This window comes from Columba livia, chromosome 15, assembly GCF_036013475.1.
Source record: "Columba livia isolate bColLiv1 breed racing homer chromosome 15, bColLiv1.pat.W.v2, whole genome shotgun sequence".
NCBI classification, from domain to species: Eukaryota; Metazoa; Chordata; class Aves; order Columbiformes; family Columbidae; genus Columba; species Columba livia.
The window spans coordinates 10,720,926-10,738,486 of record NC_088616.1 but is presented as its reverse complement, the minus strand read 5'-3'; the positions used below and the strand labels follow the sequence as shown (position 1 = coordinate 10,738,486).

The 17,561-nt window shown below is 51.2% G+C and overlaps 2 protein-coding genes and 1 long non-coding RNA gene across 6 annotated transcripts; 2 read left to right on the top strand and 1 right to left on the bottom strand.

Annotated features, from left to right (window-relative positions):
* The first annotated feature begins 71 nt into the window (after positions 1-71).
* EARS2 (glutamyl-tRNA synthetase 2, mitochondrial) lies at positions 72-7,393 on the top strand. 4 transcript variants are annotated; one of them, XM_005505760.4, is made up of 9 exons: positions 72-290; positions 751-906; positions 1,763-1,952; positions 2,222-2,694; positions 3,367-3,475; positions 4,703-4,856; positions 5,671-5,801; positions 5,922-6,057; positions 6,636-7,393. In XM_005505760.4, exons 1-9 carry the CDS (start codon positions 218-220, stop codon positions 6,717-6,719), a joined length of 1,506 nt encoding a protein of 501 aa, XP_005505817.3. In that variant the 5' UTR covers positions 72-217; the 3' UTR covers positions 6,720-7,393. The 4 variants fall into 4 exon arrangements, with proteins under 4 accessions (XP_005505817.3, XP_064887243.1, XP_021147466.2 ...); XM_065031171.1 differs by lacking the exon at positions 72-290 and adding an exon at positions 318-513; XM_021291791.2 differs by lacking the exon at positions 72-290 and having other exon boundaries at positions 520-906.
* Positions 7,394-7,467: 74 nt separating this feature from the next.
* Positions 7,468-17,541, top strand: GGA2 (golgi associated, gamma adaptin ear containing, ARF binding protein 2). The gene is made up of 17 exons (XM_065031168.1): positions 7,468-7,646; positions 8,063-8,147; positions 8,234-8,309; positions 8,761-8,859; positions 10,068-10,191; positions 10,486-10,589; positions 11,059-11,139; positions 11,914-12,051; positions 12,862-12,943; positions 13,425-13,544; positions 13,807-13,971; positions 14,219-14,274; positions 14,545-14,663; positions 15,471-15,640; positions 16,155-16,324; positions 16,714-16,824; positions 17,087-17,541. Exons 1-17 carry the CDS (start codon positions 7,619-7,621, stop codon positions 17,195-17,197), a joined length of 1,839 nt encoding a protein of 612 aa, XP_064887240.1. The 5' UTR covers positions 7,468-7,618; the 3' UTR covers positions 17,198-17,541.
* LOC110360963 (uncharacterized) lies at positions 11,871-16,210 on the bottom strand. The gene is made up of 2 exons (XR_002417229.2): positions 16,058-16,210; positions 11,871-13,645 (listed from the first exon to the last, which is right to left on the bottom strand). It is a non-coding gene; the product is annotated as an uncharacterized LOC110360963 (long non-coding RNA).
* Positions 17,542-17,561: the final 20 nt, after the last annotated feature.

The window sequence follows — 17,561 nt, the reverse complement described above, 5'->3', positions numbered from 1 at the left end:
GCAGGGGCGGGCAGGAGCTCTCCCCGGCCCCTCCCCGGCCCCTCCCGCCGCCGGGGTCCTGCCCGGTGAGGCCCGCGCTGCCGGTACCGCACAGCAGTAGGAGGAGGGTGGCGGCGCCTTTACGGGACGCCCCGCCCCCCGGCCGCGGCGGGCGCAGGGATTGGCTGCACGCTGCGGCCGGAAGCGGCGCCCACGGCCACGTGGGCTGTGCGGCGGGATGGCGCGCGCGCTGCGGGGCGCGGTGGGGCCGGGAGCGGGACCGCGGGTGCGGTTCGGGCCCAGCCCCACAGGTAACCCGGCCCCTCGCTCCCTGGGGGCTGCGCTGCGGGCGGGGGCGGCGCTTCGTGTCGGAAAACGTGAATTCAAACACTTGGGCAGCGTGTGCGGCGGTGCCGGTGCTGCCAGACACCCGCTCGCTGTGCGGGAGCTGCTGCTCCCCGGGCCGGGTTCGCCCTGTAGTGCGGAGATAAAAGACCCTCTAACGTGTTTGCGGCTGGTGACGTCATTCCAGCGGTGCGGGCGGGGGGATCGGTCCCTTCCCGTGAAAAAACAGCAAAATGGCGTTTCCTCCCCCTCGGGGTTTCCAGCCCCGTTCCCGGGGCATCCCCAGTGCCCGGGGCCCCCGGGGGCCGGTCGGTGTCCGCAGTGCGGGGTCCCCCCGTCAGTGTGTCACAGCCCCTGCCCGTTGCGGGTTAAAATCTATTTATCGGGCATTAATTATTATGATCTCCTCTTTCCCCACCACAACAGGTTTCCTGCATTTGGGTGGCCTGCGCACTGCATTATACAATTACATTTTTGCTAAAAAGAACCAAGGGACCTTTATTTTGAGACTGGAGGACACAGATCAGAACCGGGTGGTGCCTGGAGCTGCAGAGGGAATCGAGGACATGCTGGAGTGGGCAGGTACTCAGACACCATTCATCTTTGCTTACTGAGAAATTATCTTCTTTTTAGATATTAACAGTAACCAAATTGAGAGTATTTTTTACAGTAGCAAGTTCTGCAGTGTTTCAGATTATGAATTATTTGAAATATAGTTATTTATCCAGTGAGGCATCAGCACAGTCTTACTGGAAGCAGTTTTTACAGCAGACAGAACTGGTTAGGCTTGGCTCGGTTGCCTAAGTGGCCCAATATGCAGCCATAACAAAGATTGTGCACAAGGACGTGATGGGAAGGTCAGAAGTTGGAGCTCAGAGATCTCGTTGTAAACTGCTCCATTGTTTGTATGTGGACTATTTGCTAAAAGAGATCTGGAGTGTCACTTTTCATTTTAATCCTCTGCTGCTTTTTGAGTTTAAGTGCTAAAAGTGAGAGTGATTTTAGAATACAGAATTATGATAGATTGAAGAGCCAGATCCCACAGGTGCTACCATTAATGGGTTTTTAAGCTGTGAGGGACTGTGACTGTCACATTGATAATGAAATTTGGAGTAGGTGAAATAACTGGCCAAGGCCTCACCGTGTTTCTGTGGTGAGAGTCTCTTTACGGTCAGAAAGGTGGACGCTACCTGGTGTGCGCACATCTGGTGATATTTTTCTCTAAGTAGCGTATCAGAGCTGCTCAGCTGTTTACCAGGTTCTGTTGTGTTCCGCTTGTTGCTACACACACACAGTTCTTTAATGCTGGTGATGCTGGCTGCTGTTCGGCTTCTGAGTCCTCAGCTGGCTGCCCCGGAGCAGGAGCCGTCTCTGGGCATTCTCCAGAGCCTCAGTGTTTGATCTACGCTCTCTAAGTCCCATCACATGGATATTGCAGGTATTCCCCCAGATGAGAGCCCTCGCCGTGGTGGTTCCTTTGGGCCCTACCTGCAGTCGCACCGGCTCGAGCTGTACCGGAGCGCCAGCGACGCGCTGCTGGAGAGCGGGGCCGCCTACCGCTGCTTCTGCACCCCCCAGCGCCTGCAGCTGCTGAAGAAGGAGGCTTTGCGGAGACAGCAGACCCCACGGTAGGACTCCTTGGCCTCTGGGTGCTTCCCTTGGTGCTGCACGCTGGTAAAACCCCACAGGATACACAGCAGTGGGACTGTAACCTCACTGCCTGAGAGAGAAGCCAGTGTAACCCTCAGGCTTAGGGCAGCAACCTCCAGAGATGAGGTGGTTTGATTGGGCAGGTTACAGCTAAAATTCAGGGATCAATTTAGAGATTTGAGAATGTGAAAATGGCTGATGGGGTTGGCCTGTGTTGAACTGAGACCTTCATTCTCCTTTCTCAAAGATACGACAACCGGTGCCGGCACTTGACGCCTGCAGAAGTGGCTGAGAAGCTGTCGCAGGGCCTGGACTGGGTGGTGCGGTTCCGCCTGGAGAAGGGTGTGCAGCCCTTTCAGGACCTGGTGTACGGCTGGAGCAGGCACGAGGTGGCAGACGTGGAGGGTGACCCGGTGATTCTCAAGGGAGATGGCTTCCCCACCTACCACCTGGCTAACGTGGTAGACGACCACCACATGGGCATCAGCCATGTCCTGCGGGGAACCGAGTGGCTGACGTCCACGTCCAAGCACCTCCTTCTGTACAGAGCCTTTGGCTGGGACCCCCCACAGTTCGGCCACCTCCCGCTGCTGCTGAACAGGGACGGGGGCAAGCTGTCCAAGAGACAGGGGGACATCTTCCTGGAGCACTTTGCTCGGGAAGGCTACCTGCCCGAGGCACTGCTGGACATTATCACGAACTGCGGCTCTGGCTTCCCAGGTAACCACAGGCTCAATGCCGGACACTCCTCTGTGCTGACTCTGGGGAAGGGGTGATGTCTATTTTAATAGCTGAGCACTTTGACAGTATTTGAAGGGATGAGGAAGCATGTGTCAGGCGAGCAGTCAGTCACTGAAATGCCACCAGGGCTCTGCAGAGCTCCAAAAGGCTGGGTGGTGTGCTGAGCAGTGGGAATCGTTCTGTGCAGCCATTCACATTGAGTCTGATGCTTAGTGGGCTCCCATTTGGGACAACATTCATCTCAAGGTGAAGAAACTGCCTGTGAACTCTTGGGAAAACTTGGATTCTGTGGCTAATTATCGCAGTGCCGTGTGTTACATCTGTTGCACTTCTTGTTTAACCTGAAAGACCATAAGAAGTTGAATCAATGTTTCCCTTTGTTGCTCCTGCTGTGTGGGGATCACAAATTAACTTGTGTTTCGGGAACTGTGGTGGGGAGTGAAACCTTCCTCGGGCAGTGGAGCTTCCTGGCTGTTGGTGCTTTTGGGCTCTTTGGGCTGTTCCACGTCCCTGTTGACACCATGAAAAGTGGCTCTTCTCTGTCACTTCTTGGTGTGCGGCTGCCCCAGCCCGAGGCTCATCATGAAAAGCAGCAGTGCCAGTACCTGCAGGACAGCGCGTGTGTGTCATTCGCTTTTGGTTACTTTGCAGAGAAGCAGATGGGGAGGACTTTGGAGGAGCTGATCTTGCAGTTTGAAATAGGCAGAATTACATCCCATTCTGCCCTCCTGGATCTTGAACAACTGCCAGAATTCAACAGGTATAAATATCCATGGTAACTGTAAAATTAAGAATGTGTACATCAGTGAGAATTTATTCCTAGCGCTTGGCTTTGGCGATTTTGTTTGTTAGATCAAGCATGGTCCCAGCACAGCAGCTTTTTGGCTGTGATATCATGAGATAGAAGTTTCTGCTCACACCATCCTGTCTCCTCTCCTGCGCTCGGACTTATAGCCAGGCGGGGATTGGTCTCTTCTCCCAGGCAGTCAGCAATAGGACAAGGGGGCATGGGCTTAAACTCTACCAGGGGAAATTTAGGCTGGATATTAGAAAGAAATTCTTTACAGAGAGAGTGGTCAGGCATTGGAATGGCTGCCCAGGGAGGTGCTGGACTCGCCGTCCCTGGAGGTTTTTAAACTGAGATTGGACATGGCACTTAGTGCCATGATCTAGTAAACGGACTAGAGTTGGACCAAGGGTTGGACTCGATGATCTCTGAGGTCTTTTCCAACCCCGTCGATTCTGTGATTCTGTGACTTGGGCTTTGCGCTACAAACATGCTGAAGGGTCTGGAGCACCTTTCTGATGAGGAGAGATTGAGAGAACTGGGACTGTTCAGCTGGGGAAGAGAAGCTGAGAGGGATCTGATCAATGTGATCAATGTCTCCAGGGTGGGTGTCAGAGGATGGACCAGACTCTGTTCAGTGGTGCCCAGTGACAGGGTGAGGGCCAACGGGCACAAACTGAAACACAGGAGGGTCCATCTGAACATGAGGAGAAACTTCTTTACTGTGAGGTGCCAGAGCCTGGACCAGGCTGCCCAGAGCGGGTGTGGAGTCTCCTCTGGAGACATTCAAACCTGCCTGGACACATTCCTGTGCAATCTACTCTAGTTGTACCTGTGTTAGCAGGGGTTTGGACTAGATGATCTCCGTCCCTTCCAACCCAAACCATTCTGTGATTCTGTCACCTGCTGTGTGGCGAGGAGGATCAAAGGTCTGAAGTTTAGATCCAAAATAACATCTAAAAAGAGGCATCACTTCCAGAGCGTATTTCTGCAAGTGCCCCCGTGTGCTGCGGGGATGCTGTGCTGCTGAGTTCCCACATCTCTGCTGCACTGCAGTAACACCAGGCCTTTGTTGTAGCGTCTCTCTGGGGTTTAATGTTGCTTTTCTAACAGTTTTAACTGGTGAATGTTGTGAGGTCAGGATAATTAGATCCAATCTAACTCAAAGCAGTCCAAAAGCAGTTTTCTTCTTTGTTACAGGGTTCACCTCACCCGTCATATTGAGAATGAAGGACTGCGACAGAAGCTAATCAAGGAGTTGCAGTTGCTGGTGGAGCAGGTCTATGGGGATCAACACGTGGATCCCGAGGTTCTAGAAAAGGAGTATGTGGAACGAGTCCTCCTGCTGAGAAAAGTACGAGCAGTGGCAGCACCGTGTTGCCGTTCCAGGAGCTGAGGTTTAGTGGGATTCCTGGGTGACGATTCAGCTGAGTCCCAGCCCTGCTTTCATCTGATCTTGAGGCTCCGCAGCCTGCAAACGGCTGTTCCTGCCAGCTCCAGCAACCGTGTGCACGCTTTGCCAAAACCCCGCGGTGTCGTTAGCCAACCGGTGGGGACGGGCACGGTGAACGTCATGGCGGTCTCTGCAGAGTTGCGAGCTCATCTGTACATTGCCGAGCCCACAGAGAGCAGCCTCAGCAGAGGGAGGACGTGTCCCTGCCATGGAGGCAAATCATGGAATTGTAGAATCATAGAATCATTTTGGTTGGAAGAGACCCTCAAGATCATTGAGTCCAACCATAACCTAACTCTGGCACTAACCCATGTCCCGTAAGGTTTTCTGTAGGGTTTTCTTGGCAGGTCTCTGGGTGGCGCCCAGGCAGGGCTGTCAGCAGTGCTGGATTGGGGCAGCTGCAGCTTTGTCCAGAGGAGCGTTGCAAACAGTTGTGGCGGGTTGTGGGGGGAAGGTCCCCGCGGGGACACGGCTCAGTGCTGGCACTGCTGACCAGGCAGCATGCAGTGCTGCTGCTCGGCTGCTGCTCCAGCTTGGGAAGCAAAGTCAATCAACCTCTTTGCATTTGCCTAAATGTCAGCGGTTCTCTTTCCTTGAGCAGTGTGGGGGACACTGGGGTGTCGGGTCCCTCTTCAACCTTTGTGAATCCAGGCAGGGTGTGTTTGCTCCCCACAGCTTAACCCTTGGCCCTGACAGCTCTGCTTTCTTTCTGCAGGGCCACATCAGCTTCCTGAAGAACCTGGTGTCATCAGATTATTCTTACCTGTGGGTTAGGCCCTCGGTGTCCCGAGAGCAGCTACTGACTGTTTCTGCAGAAGTAGATGAAATAGGAAAGCTAGTCTTAGGGTAAGTGTCTCTGCCCAGGTCTGTGCCTGCCCCAGAGGCAGCCAGTGAAGTCATTAGGTGTTTCTGGGGAAGAATCCTGTGTTTTGCACATCCCTTGTAAGAGCATTTTCTTTCCTAAAGGCTCATGACAAGTCAGGGGGGTGGTTTGACTATGGAGGAGTTGAACAAAGAGCTGAGAAGCGTCCAGAAGCAAACCCAGGAGACAAAGTACAGCAGTGTGATGAAGCTCCTTCGCTTGGCTCTCAGCGGGCAGCAGGTAAAAAATAACAATTCTGAGACTGAGACCTTCATCTCCTTTTTTTAAACAGCTATCTTCTCTCTGGTAGCAAGATACTGGTATTTGGACATCTTGCAAGAATTGACATCAGGCTCTGTGAGGAGCAAATGTACTGAAGTACAGCAATTCTGAAGAAAAGGCTGTTCTGAAAGTTTCAGAAAGGCAGAAGTTGTCAAAGTGTGAATATGCTGGTCACAAATCTGAAGTTAGAAAAACCTCTGGACCAGCTGTAGGGAGTGTTGGCAAGGCTGTAGGTTTTGGGCAAAACTGGGATTTTATGTGCAAACTGCTTTTACAAAGTCCAAAAACAAGTTTCACAAAAGTTCTGGAGAGCCTTTTCCTGGCTTAGGCTCTGGCGTCAATCCTTCTGGGTCAGTTTGACCATTCTTAGTCTTTTACTTCAGGAGGGAAAAAAGCGCCCAACGGTTGTTTTGAGGTTGCTGACAAACCCCCTGCCCTCAGTCTAACAGCAATCTGATAGCTGATCCCTCTGTTGCTTCCGCCGTGGCTGAAAAGCCTGAGTTTCCGTTTGTACAATGACTCTGGTGTGTTTGCAGCACGGACCGAGTGTCGCTGAGATGATGGTGACCCTGGGACCCAAGGAGGTGTGCGGGAGGATACACAAAGCGCTCTCTAGTTGACCCGAGACAGACGACACCGACGTTGGGCCGCGGACTCAGATGATGCAGGCAGCACCACATGTCCTTGTCCTAGACCTGTGTTTTCTGACCTCAGTGTGATCACCTGTGATCGGATGAGCTGGCGTTAGCGCAGGCACTTGTCACCGTGAAGTTTCCAGGTCTGTGTGTGTCTGCATTAAGCATCAACCAGCTTGTCTGGGAGAGGAACCCAATACAGAATTAGGTCCATCCTTCTGCTTTCATCTTGTACAAGGAACCTGGTTTCCCCATTGGGAGAAAGAGACTTTTATCAATGTTTAAATTCAAACCACGTGGACAGACAGTGATGCTGTTCCTGATACCAGCATGGCTCGTCTGAAATGATCGGTCTCTTTCTGGAGAGGCAGTCAGAGTACCTACAGCTACAACTACAAAGGACCCCAACAAATACTGTGGGGAGGGTATTTTAAAATGTATATAAATGTGTAATATATGTATATGATAGCTGGGGCCCTCTTAGCTGCCCTGGTATCCTGCCGGGCTGGGCGAACTGCTGGGAGAGGGGAACTCTTCACCCTGTGCGCTGTGTCACGCATGTGATTCTGCTAAAAGGATCCCTGATGAGGAGATTGGTGTGTCTTTCCTCTTTTTGGATGACAACCTTTTAATTATTAAATTAACACGGTGACTTTTGATTCCGGTCTCGCCAGTGCCTGCTCCGCGCGCCAGCGAGGGGAGGAGCAGCCGCGGGGGTGGCGGTGGTTGGGGGGGTGGTGTTTTACAGAGCCAACCCACGCCTACAGCAAATGCTTCCACACCACGAGAACTCGCGTGGGCTCCCAGGGGGGTGAGCAGCACCACGTGAGGAGCTTTGGCGGGTGGATTTGGTTCCTGCTGGCAACGGGGTGCAGCGAGAGCCCATGGCCGGGGAGCTGGAGCGCTGGCTCAGTGAGTGGGGCTGGGGCCGGGGCTGGTTTTGCCGCTGGGACGGGCTGTGTGGGGTGTTGCCAGAGGTGAAAGCTGAGCCGGTGTCCCAGCACGGCCAGGTTTGCAGTGCCAGCCCGCCCGTAAAGGCTTCTTTAGCAGTTTCTCATGCTCCCTGCTGAAAGCGACGTTGCGCTGTTGCTGCTTTGAACACCTCAGTTTGTGACTGCGACTCTGTGCTCAGGACTGTATTTTTAGGCAGTTTTTAGTACCAGCTGTTTCCTGCTCGTCCTACATCTTCCATTTCTGCCTCTTGTACAACAAGCCCTGAAGCAGCTGGTGGCACAGTGAGGTCTGAGCCGCTTCCTGCCTGTGCCACTCGCTCACTCGCCTCTCGTGCTACAGCTGCTTTTCCATATTTTCTTTTTCCTCTGTGTAAGATAAAGCCACCGACCCAAGTATCCCCGAGGAAAACTGGGAATGCATCCAGCGGTTCTGTGACCAGGTGAACGCTGACACAGACGGGTAAGGCAAACAGACGGACAGAATCAGCGGCATTTGTGTTTCTTGGGACCTCGTGGCTTGTCTGACTTTGCTCTGCCCCTCCCCAGCCCGTCACTCGCCCCGAGGCTGCTGGCACACAAAATCCAGTCCCCACAAGAGCTGGAGGCTCTTCGGGCGCTCACGGTGAGTGCAGGGAGGCAGCAGAGACCTGGGGTAGGGTCGGTATCGCTGTCTGTCTCTTGGCCGTCTGTCCCTTTTAACTTCCCACTGCCTGAGGAATGCAGAACGCAGGGTGTCACGATGAGTGGCCACTGCCATTCCTCCGCACCTCGTTCTGCTGGGGTGTTTCGTTCTCTGCGGCTCTTGCGGTTTGCGCTGAGTTCCCGCTGCAGGTTCGGTGGCCCAGAAAATGTTGGTGATGGGTAGAACAGGGCAGACAGTGCTGGACATGCTGCTTAGGAAGGCTGGAGAAATGAAAAATACATGTTCTTGCTGCACAACTTCCTCAGTATCTTGTGTTTGTGAATGCAATGCCAGCAAGTTCTTAGATTCAGTATCATAATGCCAAAGTTTTAAAAAATTCCCTACGAGCTGTGTGTATGGTTTCTGTCTGGTGCTGGTTTGATTCCTGCAGGTGCTCGAGACCTGTGTGAATATCTGCGGTGAAAGATTCCACAATGAAATCGCAAAATTCAGGTTTCTGAATGAGCTGATTAAAGTGCTTTCCCCAAAGGTAGGTGGTCCTGGTTACGCTGGACATTGCAGGGGGGACACACTGTTTATTTTGCACTGGATGTGAAAATTTAGAACTAATCTCAGAGCAGAATCTGTTCTGTGCCTCCAGACACAAACACTGGATGTGAATCCCCCTGTAAAAGGTGTAAACCAGCTGTGAAAAGGTTTTCACTTGTGGCTCCTCCCAGCTCTGCTGGGAAGGCTGGGGACTCTACAGGAGCTTGAAATTGTTCTGTGACCCCTGAGCCTGTGGCCCTTTTGCCTCGCGATGATTTACAGCACGTTGGTTGTGGAAATGGCAGAGGACTGAGCTGCCCAGAGCCTGTCCCATGGTTCTGTGTGCCCTGTCCTCAAACCTCGGCGGTATGAGCAGCCCTGGAGCTTCTCAAATACCCCCCAGCAGCCCAGTGCTCAGTTCCCCTTGTCTGTGGGTCCTGCGACATTTGCACTTGTCCAGGCTGCATTTTCCATCATGTCACCTCGGTGGCACAGCTGCAAAATGCTGATTTCAGAGAAATGGCCAGCCAAACAAGAAAACCTCTTCTCTTGGTCCCAGGTTTGGTAAAACTATTTCAGTGTAACAGCAAAGCTTAAAGGATATGTCACCACATGTGTTTGTGGTTTTGACAGAACAGAGTTCATTTTATGAGTTTGAAATGCCTGATGCTTTGGAGGTATGTGTGTGGCTTTCATCATTCTCCCTCATGTTTTTACAATAGATTAAAGTGAGTGCTTTTAGGCAATAATGAGAAAAATCAGAGAGAACACCCAGATGCTGAAAAAAGACAATAACTTTCATTTCTAGTTTTGTTCAGTTTTCATTTGTCCGGGCCCGGGTGAGCCAGCGGTGCTATTTGCATTGTGGGCAGTTAAGGGCATTGAAGTTAAGCACAGAACTGTTTTCACTAAAATGAAACAGCCCACTTTTGGGTTCGAGCTCAATAACTGTTCAGAGAAGTTTTGACATTTTTTGGTTGTCATATAATATATATGTAATAATCAAATGCATAATGGCATTCCTCGTATCTACAACCACAGCTGTACACACTGTTTCCTATACCACAAGATGCAGTTGATAACACTGTGAATAAAGTGTCAGGAATCCATGTGCTGCTTGGTCTCTGCACACAACCAGCTTGGGGCAAGACCTGTATGTCGTATCTGGCACTAATTCTTTGGTTTTAATCAGTTTTGTTTGTTTTTCAGTACTATGGGATTTGGACTTCAGAAAAAGTCAAGTCAAGAGTCACAGAAGTAATATTCAGTTGGACAGTCTGGTTTCCTCAGGAAGTTAAAATCCGGGATGCTTATCAGATGCTGAAGAAACAAGGTTTAGTTCTGTTATTCCTGTTTCCTTTTTCGCTGGCGAGTCACGCGGCTGCAGACCACAGAGCTCTGCCCTCCGCTTTGTGACTCAGCTTCTTAAAAACGTGTGCAAGGAGAAAAGGGCAAAGGCCACACGTACAAGGCTGTTCGTGTATTTAAGGGTGCTTTAACTGTTCAAAAGAGACTCAGCAAAGAGCAGCCTTGTTGAGCCAGGCTCAGGCTGGGCTGTGTTGCGCAGAACAGGTCAGGACAAACTGGTGAGCATTGGGGTCTGAACAAATGTCGTTATCTGTTCCAGGCATTGTAAAAGAAGATCCCAAAGTGCCAGAAGACAAAATTTTACCTCCCCCTTCTCCCAGATCTCAGAATTCAATTTTTGACACAGACGAAGAGAAATCCAAGGTAAACCTGTGGCTTTTCATGCCTGCTCCCCCTCTGATTTGTACCGATGAGAAAACACAGTCGTATTTTGGGAGCGTTTGCTGTTTCAGACAGAGCATCCTCAGAATAATGCTAATACTTGTTGCTGCACAGCAGCTAAAGAATTCTTCGATGTTTCGTCAGAAATTTTTGCTTAGTAATAAGTGAAACTTTTTTACATTAAAAACATCAGTTTCTATGAAACTTTCCCAGGGGAGGGTTTCTCCAGGTCCTACAGAAGTTGTGCAGAGCCAGAGGGTTCCAATCCCAAACAGCCCAATAGTCTGTGCAGCAGCTGTAGAAAGCAGTGATATAACCTGGATTAGATCATGGGACACGAGCCCACATGTTCCCAGGGTGTTACAGACATGACGGCAGCAGCGGGTGCCCCTCGGTAGCCGCTCGTGTGCGGTGCCGGATCTCCCCTCACCGCTGTCCCGCTGTCCCGCAGCTCCTGGCACGGCTGTTGCGGAGCCGCCGCTCTGAGGACCTGCAGGCTGCCAACCGGCTGATCCAGAGCACTATCCGAGAGGTGGGAACGGCAGAGCTGTGGGGTCTGTGGCTGGGGGGGCGGGACGGGACTTGGCAATTCGGTTTTTGACAGTGGGTCCTCTGTACCTGATCTCCGTGATGCTGCCGCAGAGCAGGGATGAATTTCAGTATTTGTTATTTGAAATTACAGTGAGGCATTGTTTTGTGTTGTTTCCCTAAAAGCTGCCATTGCCAGGCAGAGGGAATGCACCAGGAGCCTGCATGGCAGGACACTTCCACATTGGGGATCCTGGCAGGAGCACAGCTTTAGTGATAGAAAGTCTCCAAAAACACATGCAGCCCCCAGGTGGAAAGAAGCCACATCTGCCCAGAACTGCCTCTTTCTGCAGTGTGTGTGGGCACGTCTGCTGTGCCTGGTGTCACTGTCCACCTGAAAGCGCACCCCTGTTCTCCGCAGAAACAGGAGATTTGGTCTGGTTTAACAAAATCCCCGCCGAAGTTCTGGGAGTGTGCTGCTTGTGCAGAACCTACCAACTCCCAGCTCTGCTTTTGCAGCCTGACTTGTGCCTGTGCTTAAATTAATTCTCATGGACCAGCAGCCTGGGCAGGGGTCCTTCCCCTGGTCTGGGAGCTGTGGGGCAGCACAGACACCAGAGCTGCTTGTTCCCCCGCTGCCTTGTGCCTCCTCTGCTGCAGTAAGATATTAGTGCGAAGCATCTGCCCAACAAGTGTGACCCAGAGTGACTCAGCCAAGCATGTGCACAGGCTGTATCAGCCAAATCATCATCTGCTTTTATTTCATTTTTCATCAAAGGAACAAGAAAAGTCAGCTAAGGCATCCAGAAGAGCGAATGCCATCAGTGAAGTTTCTGATAATGTTAAACGTATGGACGAATTGCTGGAAAGCTACAGGAGACAAGAATTATCCAAATCTGACCAGGAGACCCTACAAGTAAATATGCTTTTTCCTGCGTAAGAGGTTCTTTTGTCTGGCCGTGGCTGGGAGGGCCTCGGGCAACAGGACTTAGAGGGCAGTGCGGTGTACTCAGCTTCTGCCATGGCAAGAGCACAACCACGGCAGAAAGAGTTTCCAACAGCATTGATGGATAATGGTCCGTCCCACCAGTGTAACGGACACTGGGATGAAACTGTGTCCTACTGTGCTGCTTGGAGTTTCTGCCAAGTTCAGCTGCTCTTTGTGTGGTGTCTGATGGGGAAATGGTTCTTGTTGCAGCAGTGTTGGAGCAGACGGAGCCCCTGTGGCAGGCATGGCTCTGTGGGTGTGACAAGCTCTGACCAGAGAAGCACAAAGCTCTGGGTTCTTCAGCTTGTGCTCTGGATTCTGTGATTCCCCTTTTTTCTGCCCAGAGTTCCTGGTCTGCTGCTGTTCATACCTGTCAATGAACTGAGGAAACGTTTGATGTCACTAATAGGGCTGTCAGAATAGCTTTATGGTTTTAAATACCTGAAACTCCACTAGGATGTCAACCAGACTCTCAAATTAAAAAAACAAAACAAAACAAACAAAACGAACAAACTTTAAATGAGTGAATTTTTGTAGGTAGGAACTGTGTCTGTGTGTGACAGCACAGTCAGGAGTCGGCTGCTGTTGGGAGTGCAGCTGCTGTACATGGACACATTTCTGCATGCAGAAAGTGCATCTTTTTCTAGAGGCAGCATTGCTTGTATGTGGTCACAGAGACAGAGAAGTGAGAGTGTCTGGGATCTCCTGAGCAATGACATGAAATGTTTCCTTCCACAGACTCTGTTTCAGCGCTGCGAGAAGCTTCGGCCGCTGCTCTTCCGCCTTGCCAGTGAGACAGCTGATGACGATGAGGCTCTAGGTAAGAGCCAACTCTGTCCTTGGATTTCTATTCCGAAGTGATGCCTTGCTGAATAGGCATCTTAAACAGCAAACCTAAGAGCTCAGCTGTGACTCAAACATCTCATTCCTACCCATGAATGCCGGGGTTCTTCAGCTGCGCAGCCCTGGATTATAGACTCAGGTACACTCAGAGAACCCACAGAGAATGATAAAGTGCACAGAGGTGGCAGGAATTGTCAGTGCTCTGGAGACAGGATCAGATTTCAAAGTGATCATGGTAACTAGAGAGAGGCCAGAAATCAGCAGATGGATGTGCAAAATGCTGCACTTCAGAAAGTGGAATGAAAAGCAGTTGGGAGCTGCAGGGAGGTTGTCCCACCTGCCCATGCTCCAGGCAGGTCCATGGGTGCACAGTACCTTCCTCAGGAGCAGTCTGGAAAGGCTGGGGATCTGACTCCCCTCCTAGAACATCAATATTTTGTTTCTTGTCTTGTTTCCAGCTGAAATTCTGCAGGCCAATGACGAGCTCATGCAGGCGCTGGGGCGGCACAGGCGGGTGGTCGCTGGCCACGAACACGGGGGTGCAGATGGCTCAGCCCCCGGCCCCACGGGTGTCACAGGTAACGAGCATCTGGCAGCGCTCACGCTCTGCTCCCACATGTCGGGGACCAGCGGTGTCCGGAAGGGAAGTGCTGCTCGGAGAGTAAATGTGGAGAAAACCCTGTAACACAGGAAAACTGTTATATGACCATCTGGTTTTACGTATGGTTGATAGAAAATATTGCTGAAGTTCTTCACTGTGAGCCCTTTCAGGTGTGCCTCTGCCGTAAACATTCCGTTCCTTTCAGGAGGTTTCTGTTTAACTCTCTGCTGTTCCTCCAGCGTGCCAGCCAGCCCCAAAGTGCACGAAGACCTATGCCCTGATTGACTTCTCCGAGCTGGAGGCAACACCCCAGTCTCCTGAAGACCAGTTTGCGATGGTCACCACCTCCCGGCACGGCAGCACCACCTCTGCCTGTCTGCTTGAGGAGGATTTAACCTCCTTAGGTTTGTATGTACAAGTCAGTGCAGTGTTACCCTGTGCCGTTTAATAAAGAGAGGTAAACGTAGACTTAATATCGGTCCTAAGGGAAATGAGACCCTTTTAGCTGGGGGAGTGTTGTAAGTTTTCAAGAATGTAGTTTCTTTGATGTTGTTAGACCATGGTGAAACTGCTGTTAGACAACAAAGGAAGAACCTGTGGAAATCCTTTGTTTTCTGTAATTGATCTGTGGCATTTTGGCATCTTCCTTAGGTCTCAGCAACTCTCCTATTGTACAGAAACCACCACCTGATTTTGGCTTAGCAGAGGTGAGTGATCCTCAGATACTTTAGTCCATAAGGTTCAAAGGGCAAAAATCAGACATGAGTCTTGATCTTGCTTTCTCTGACAGCCTTTTTTTTACACCACTCTATTCTGTAAGGAAACTGGAATCCTCCTACAATTAATTTCACAGTTGCAGTTTACAACCAGATCACTCATTTCTACTTTAAGTAGTGCGATTAAAAACAAGGTTCTTTTCAGTGCAACAAGTCTGATTTTTGCTGACGTTCTATAGCATGAAGTGCCGTGTTTTTCAGCCTGCTGTGCACAATGGCCACAGTGCAATGGTGAGCGCAGTTGGAGCGCTGGGGCTGCAGGAGTCGCAGGGCTGGGCTGATCAGCTCCCTCCACCACCCAGCACCGAGACCTTCTCCCTGTAAGCAAACTCTGCCTATACAGCCTGACTTTGGGGATGAGAAATAGTGTTTTACAGCACAGAGTTTTGGGAAAACCTTTCAACTACAGCTGGTTAGTGATGGCAAGCTGTCCATCCCTGCTCTGGCTCTGAAGCAGCAGCTCTGCACCCATTAACTGCACTTTGTGTAATTGCAAACTAAGACCTTTTGAGGGTCAGAAACTTGGGGAGACAAATCCTGTGGCTTAGTAACAAGGTGACCTTGAGCTAAAGGAACAAAAACCTTACTTTGTAATAGCCTGTGACTCAAAAAAACACTTTCCCCAATGTTCTGCAGGCTGTGACAAAGTAGTTTCCAGGCATTCAGTGGAAACCTAACGGTTTGTGAACCAAATTAAATCATTAAATCTTCAAAGCAGGCGACCATTACGATACACTTGTCTAGTCTGCCGTAATGCAAGCCAGGAAAGTGTACTGGAGACTCCCAGCTTCTCGGGTTGTCTCTGAGCTAGAATTTAGTTTAATCTCACTGAGTAGAGCTCCAGAGAGACTGTGCGCAGGGAAAGCAGACTTCCAGAGCCCTGAAATGAAGTTGCATGATAGTAACAGAAATCAAAGTCTGCCTTAAAGAATTTGATACAGCAGCTTCTTCCATATAAAATAGAGGCAATTTTCAAATTTCTCAACAAGCCAGAGACTGTAAACTTGTACTTCGTTTACACCTAAAAGGGATGAGGGATTTAGAACACAAATGGACACAGCAGAAGATGGTGTATACCATGAAGCCTCCCCAGTTAACATAAGCTTTCTACATGCTTTTCTTTCCAGGGATTTCTCACCAGTGAAGTTGCCCTTTCCAGATCCTCCAGCCAGCTCAACAGCAGACACTTCACTGTCCAGCCCTGGCCAGGAGCCGCAGCCTTCTGCCTCTTTGCATCCAGCTGTCCATGGCGCGTCTCTAGAAAATCTTTTTGTTCCTTTAATTTCAATTACACCTAGTAAGTGCAATGATTTCTAGGCCCCAGCTCTGCTTGCTAGAGCTCCTCTGTGATTTTTGTAGCGAAACATGCCTAAGTAGCTTCATGCTGTGTGGGTTGGCTGGACAAAAGTAATGGCTATTCCATGAAGGACTTGATGTATCTGGATGGTCTGGATGGGCTAATGGTGACACCAATGTGGGGATTCACCACTCTGTGGTGACTGGAGGCCGAGTCTTGTACATGCCCATCAAATCTGTTTTGGACTCATACCTGACATCTCTATCTGACTTAAAATCTGAGCTCTTAGTCTCCCTATCTCTAATTTAGACATTCAGGTTCCTTTATTCTCCTTAGGGGTAAAATGGAAATCCCAGGCAGGTGCTGTATGCTGCTTGGTCTGTGAGTTTGCTGGAGGAAGTTAAAGTCCGTACTCACCTTTCTTTTTTGCTGTTCTTTATCCCCTCCTTGCTGTTCTGCCCCCAGAAGGGAAGGGAATCCATGCTTTGTTTCTATTCTCCTCTCGCCCCTGCAGGCAGCATCTGCCCGCTGACCGTGTACGACCGGCACGGGTTCAAGGCCATGCTCCATTTCTCTGGAGAACCAGCTCCTGGCCGCCCTGACGTGTTGGTGATGGTTCTGTCCATGCTGAGCACATCAGCTCAGCCAGTTAAGGACATCGTGTTCCAAGCTGCGGTCCCAAAGGTGAGAAGCCTCTGACACAAGTAGCAGAGAGCAGGACTACTCAGAAATATCCTGAGGAGAGAGTTTGCCATTTCTTGCTCTGGATGGTGAATCTGTTGCATGGTGGTGCCTGTTTCGCAGATTGTGTCCCTGGTCTTGAGACAACTGGACAGGGCTCCAGACATGCTGCTTTAGCATCCTGAGTATGGCTCTTGTTTTGCCTGGGTCTGTGCGGCACAGAATTGTCTCTTGAGGAGGATCTGCCATTAGATGCAGGCTGTGGAAGGGCACATTTCTCACTGAATGACAAAATCTGGCTGACATATCTTTAACCAGCTCTGTGGCTTGGTAATGCTCCCAGCACTTTTTCAGTGTGGAGCAAAAAGCATTCCTCTTCTTTCTTCTTTCAGACCATGCAAATCAAGTTACAGCCGCCATCAGGCTCTGAGCTGCCTGCCTTCAGCCCGCTTGTCCCGCCCGCTGTGGTGTCCCAGGTCCTGCTCCTTGCCAACCCCCACAAGGTATGTGCGGTGATGGGGTCAGTGATGGAGTCGGCTGGAAGAGCACTGGGACTGTCACTGCAGTGGGTGTGCTGCTTGTATGAAAAATGGGGAGATGCAGGATAGGGACAGAGTGGTCTGGACTGTGCTGGGAAGATATTTTTCCCACTGAATCAGGTTTTTCAGAGGGCGATTCACGGCAGCAAGGCTGCGAGGGGTGAGGCCGAAGGGGCACAGCCCTCTGCCCCCAGGACATGCCTCTCTCTGTTCCGTTCTGCCGCAGGATCCCGTCCAGCTGAGGTACCGACTGGCCTTCAAGCGTGGTGTGCAGCCCTTCAGCGAGGTGGGAGAGGTCACCGGCTTCCCAACCGCGGTGCTCGGGGGCAGGAGCTGAGTTCAGCAGCTGGGACGTTGCCGTGTTGCCTCCGTGGCGGTTGAGAGGGAACTGTGAGCCACCTGGACTCCGTAACGGCCCTTTTCCACGGGACCCACCGTCTCTTCCCGCGGGGTTGTGGGGGGCGGGAGGATGATCTCCAGAGCTCCCGTCCCACCCCGGCCCTTCTGTGGTTCTGTGACTGAGGGTGACCTGGCTGCTGCCGCCCCGGCTCTTTGCTGGAGCTGCCGCTGCTCCCCAGGAGCCCAAGCGCTTCTTCCATCCAAGTGTCCCCTGCTGCTTCCTCGGCCAGTTTTCCCTCTCTTCTGCTACTTTTTATTTTTGAATTAAAACAAACAAACCAACCCTCTACCACCACTTGGCA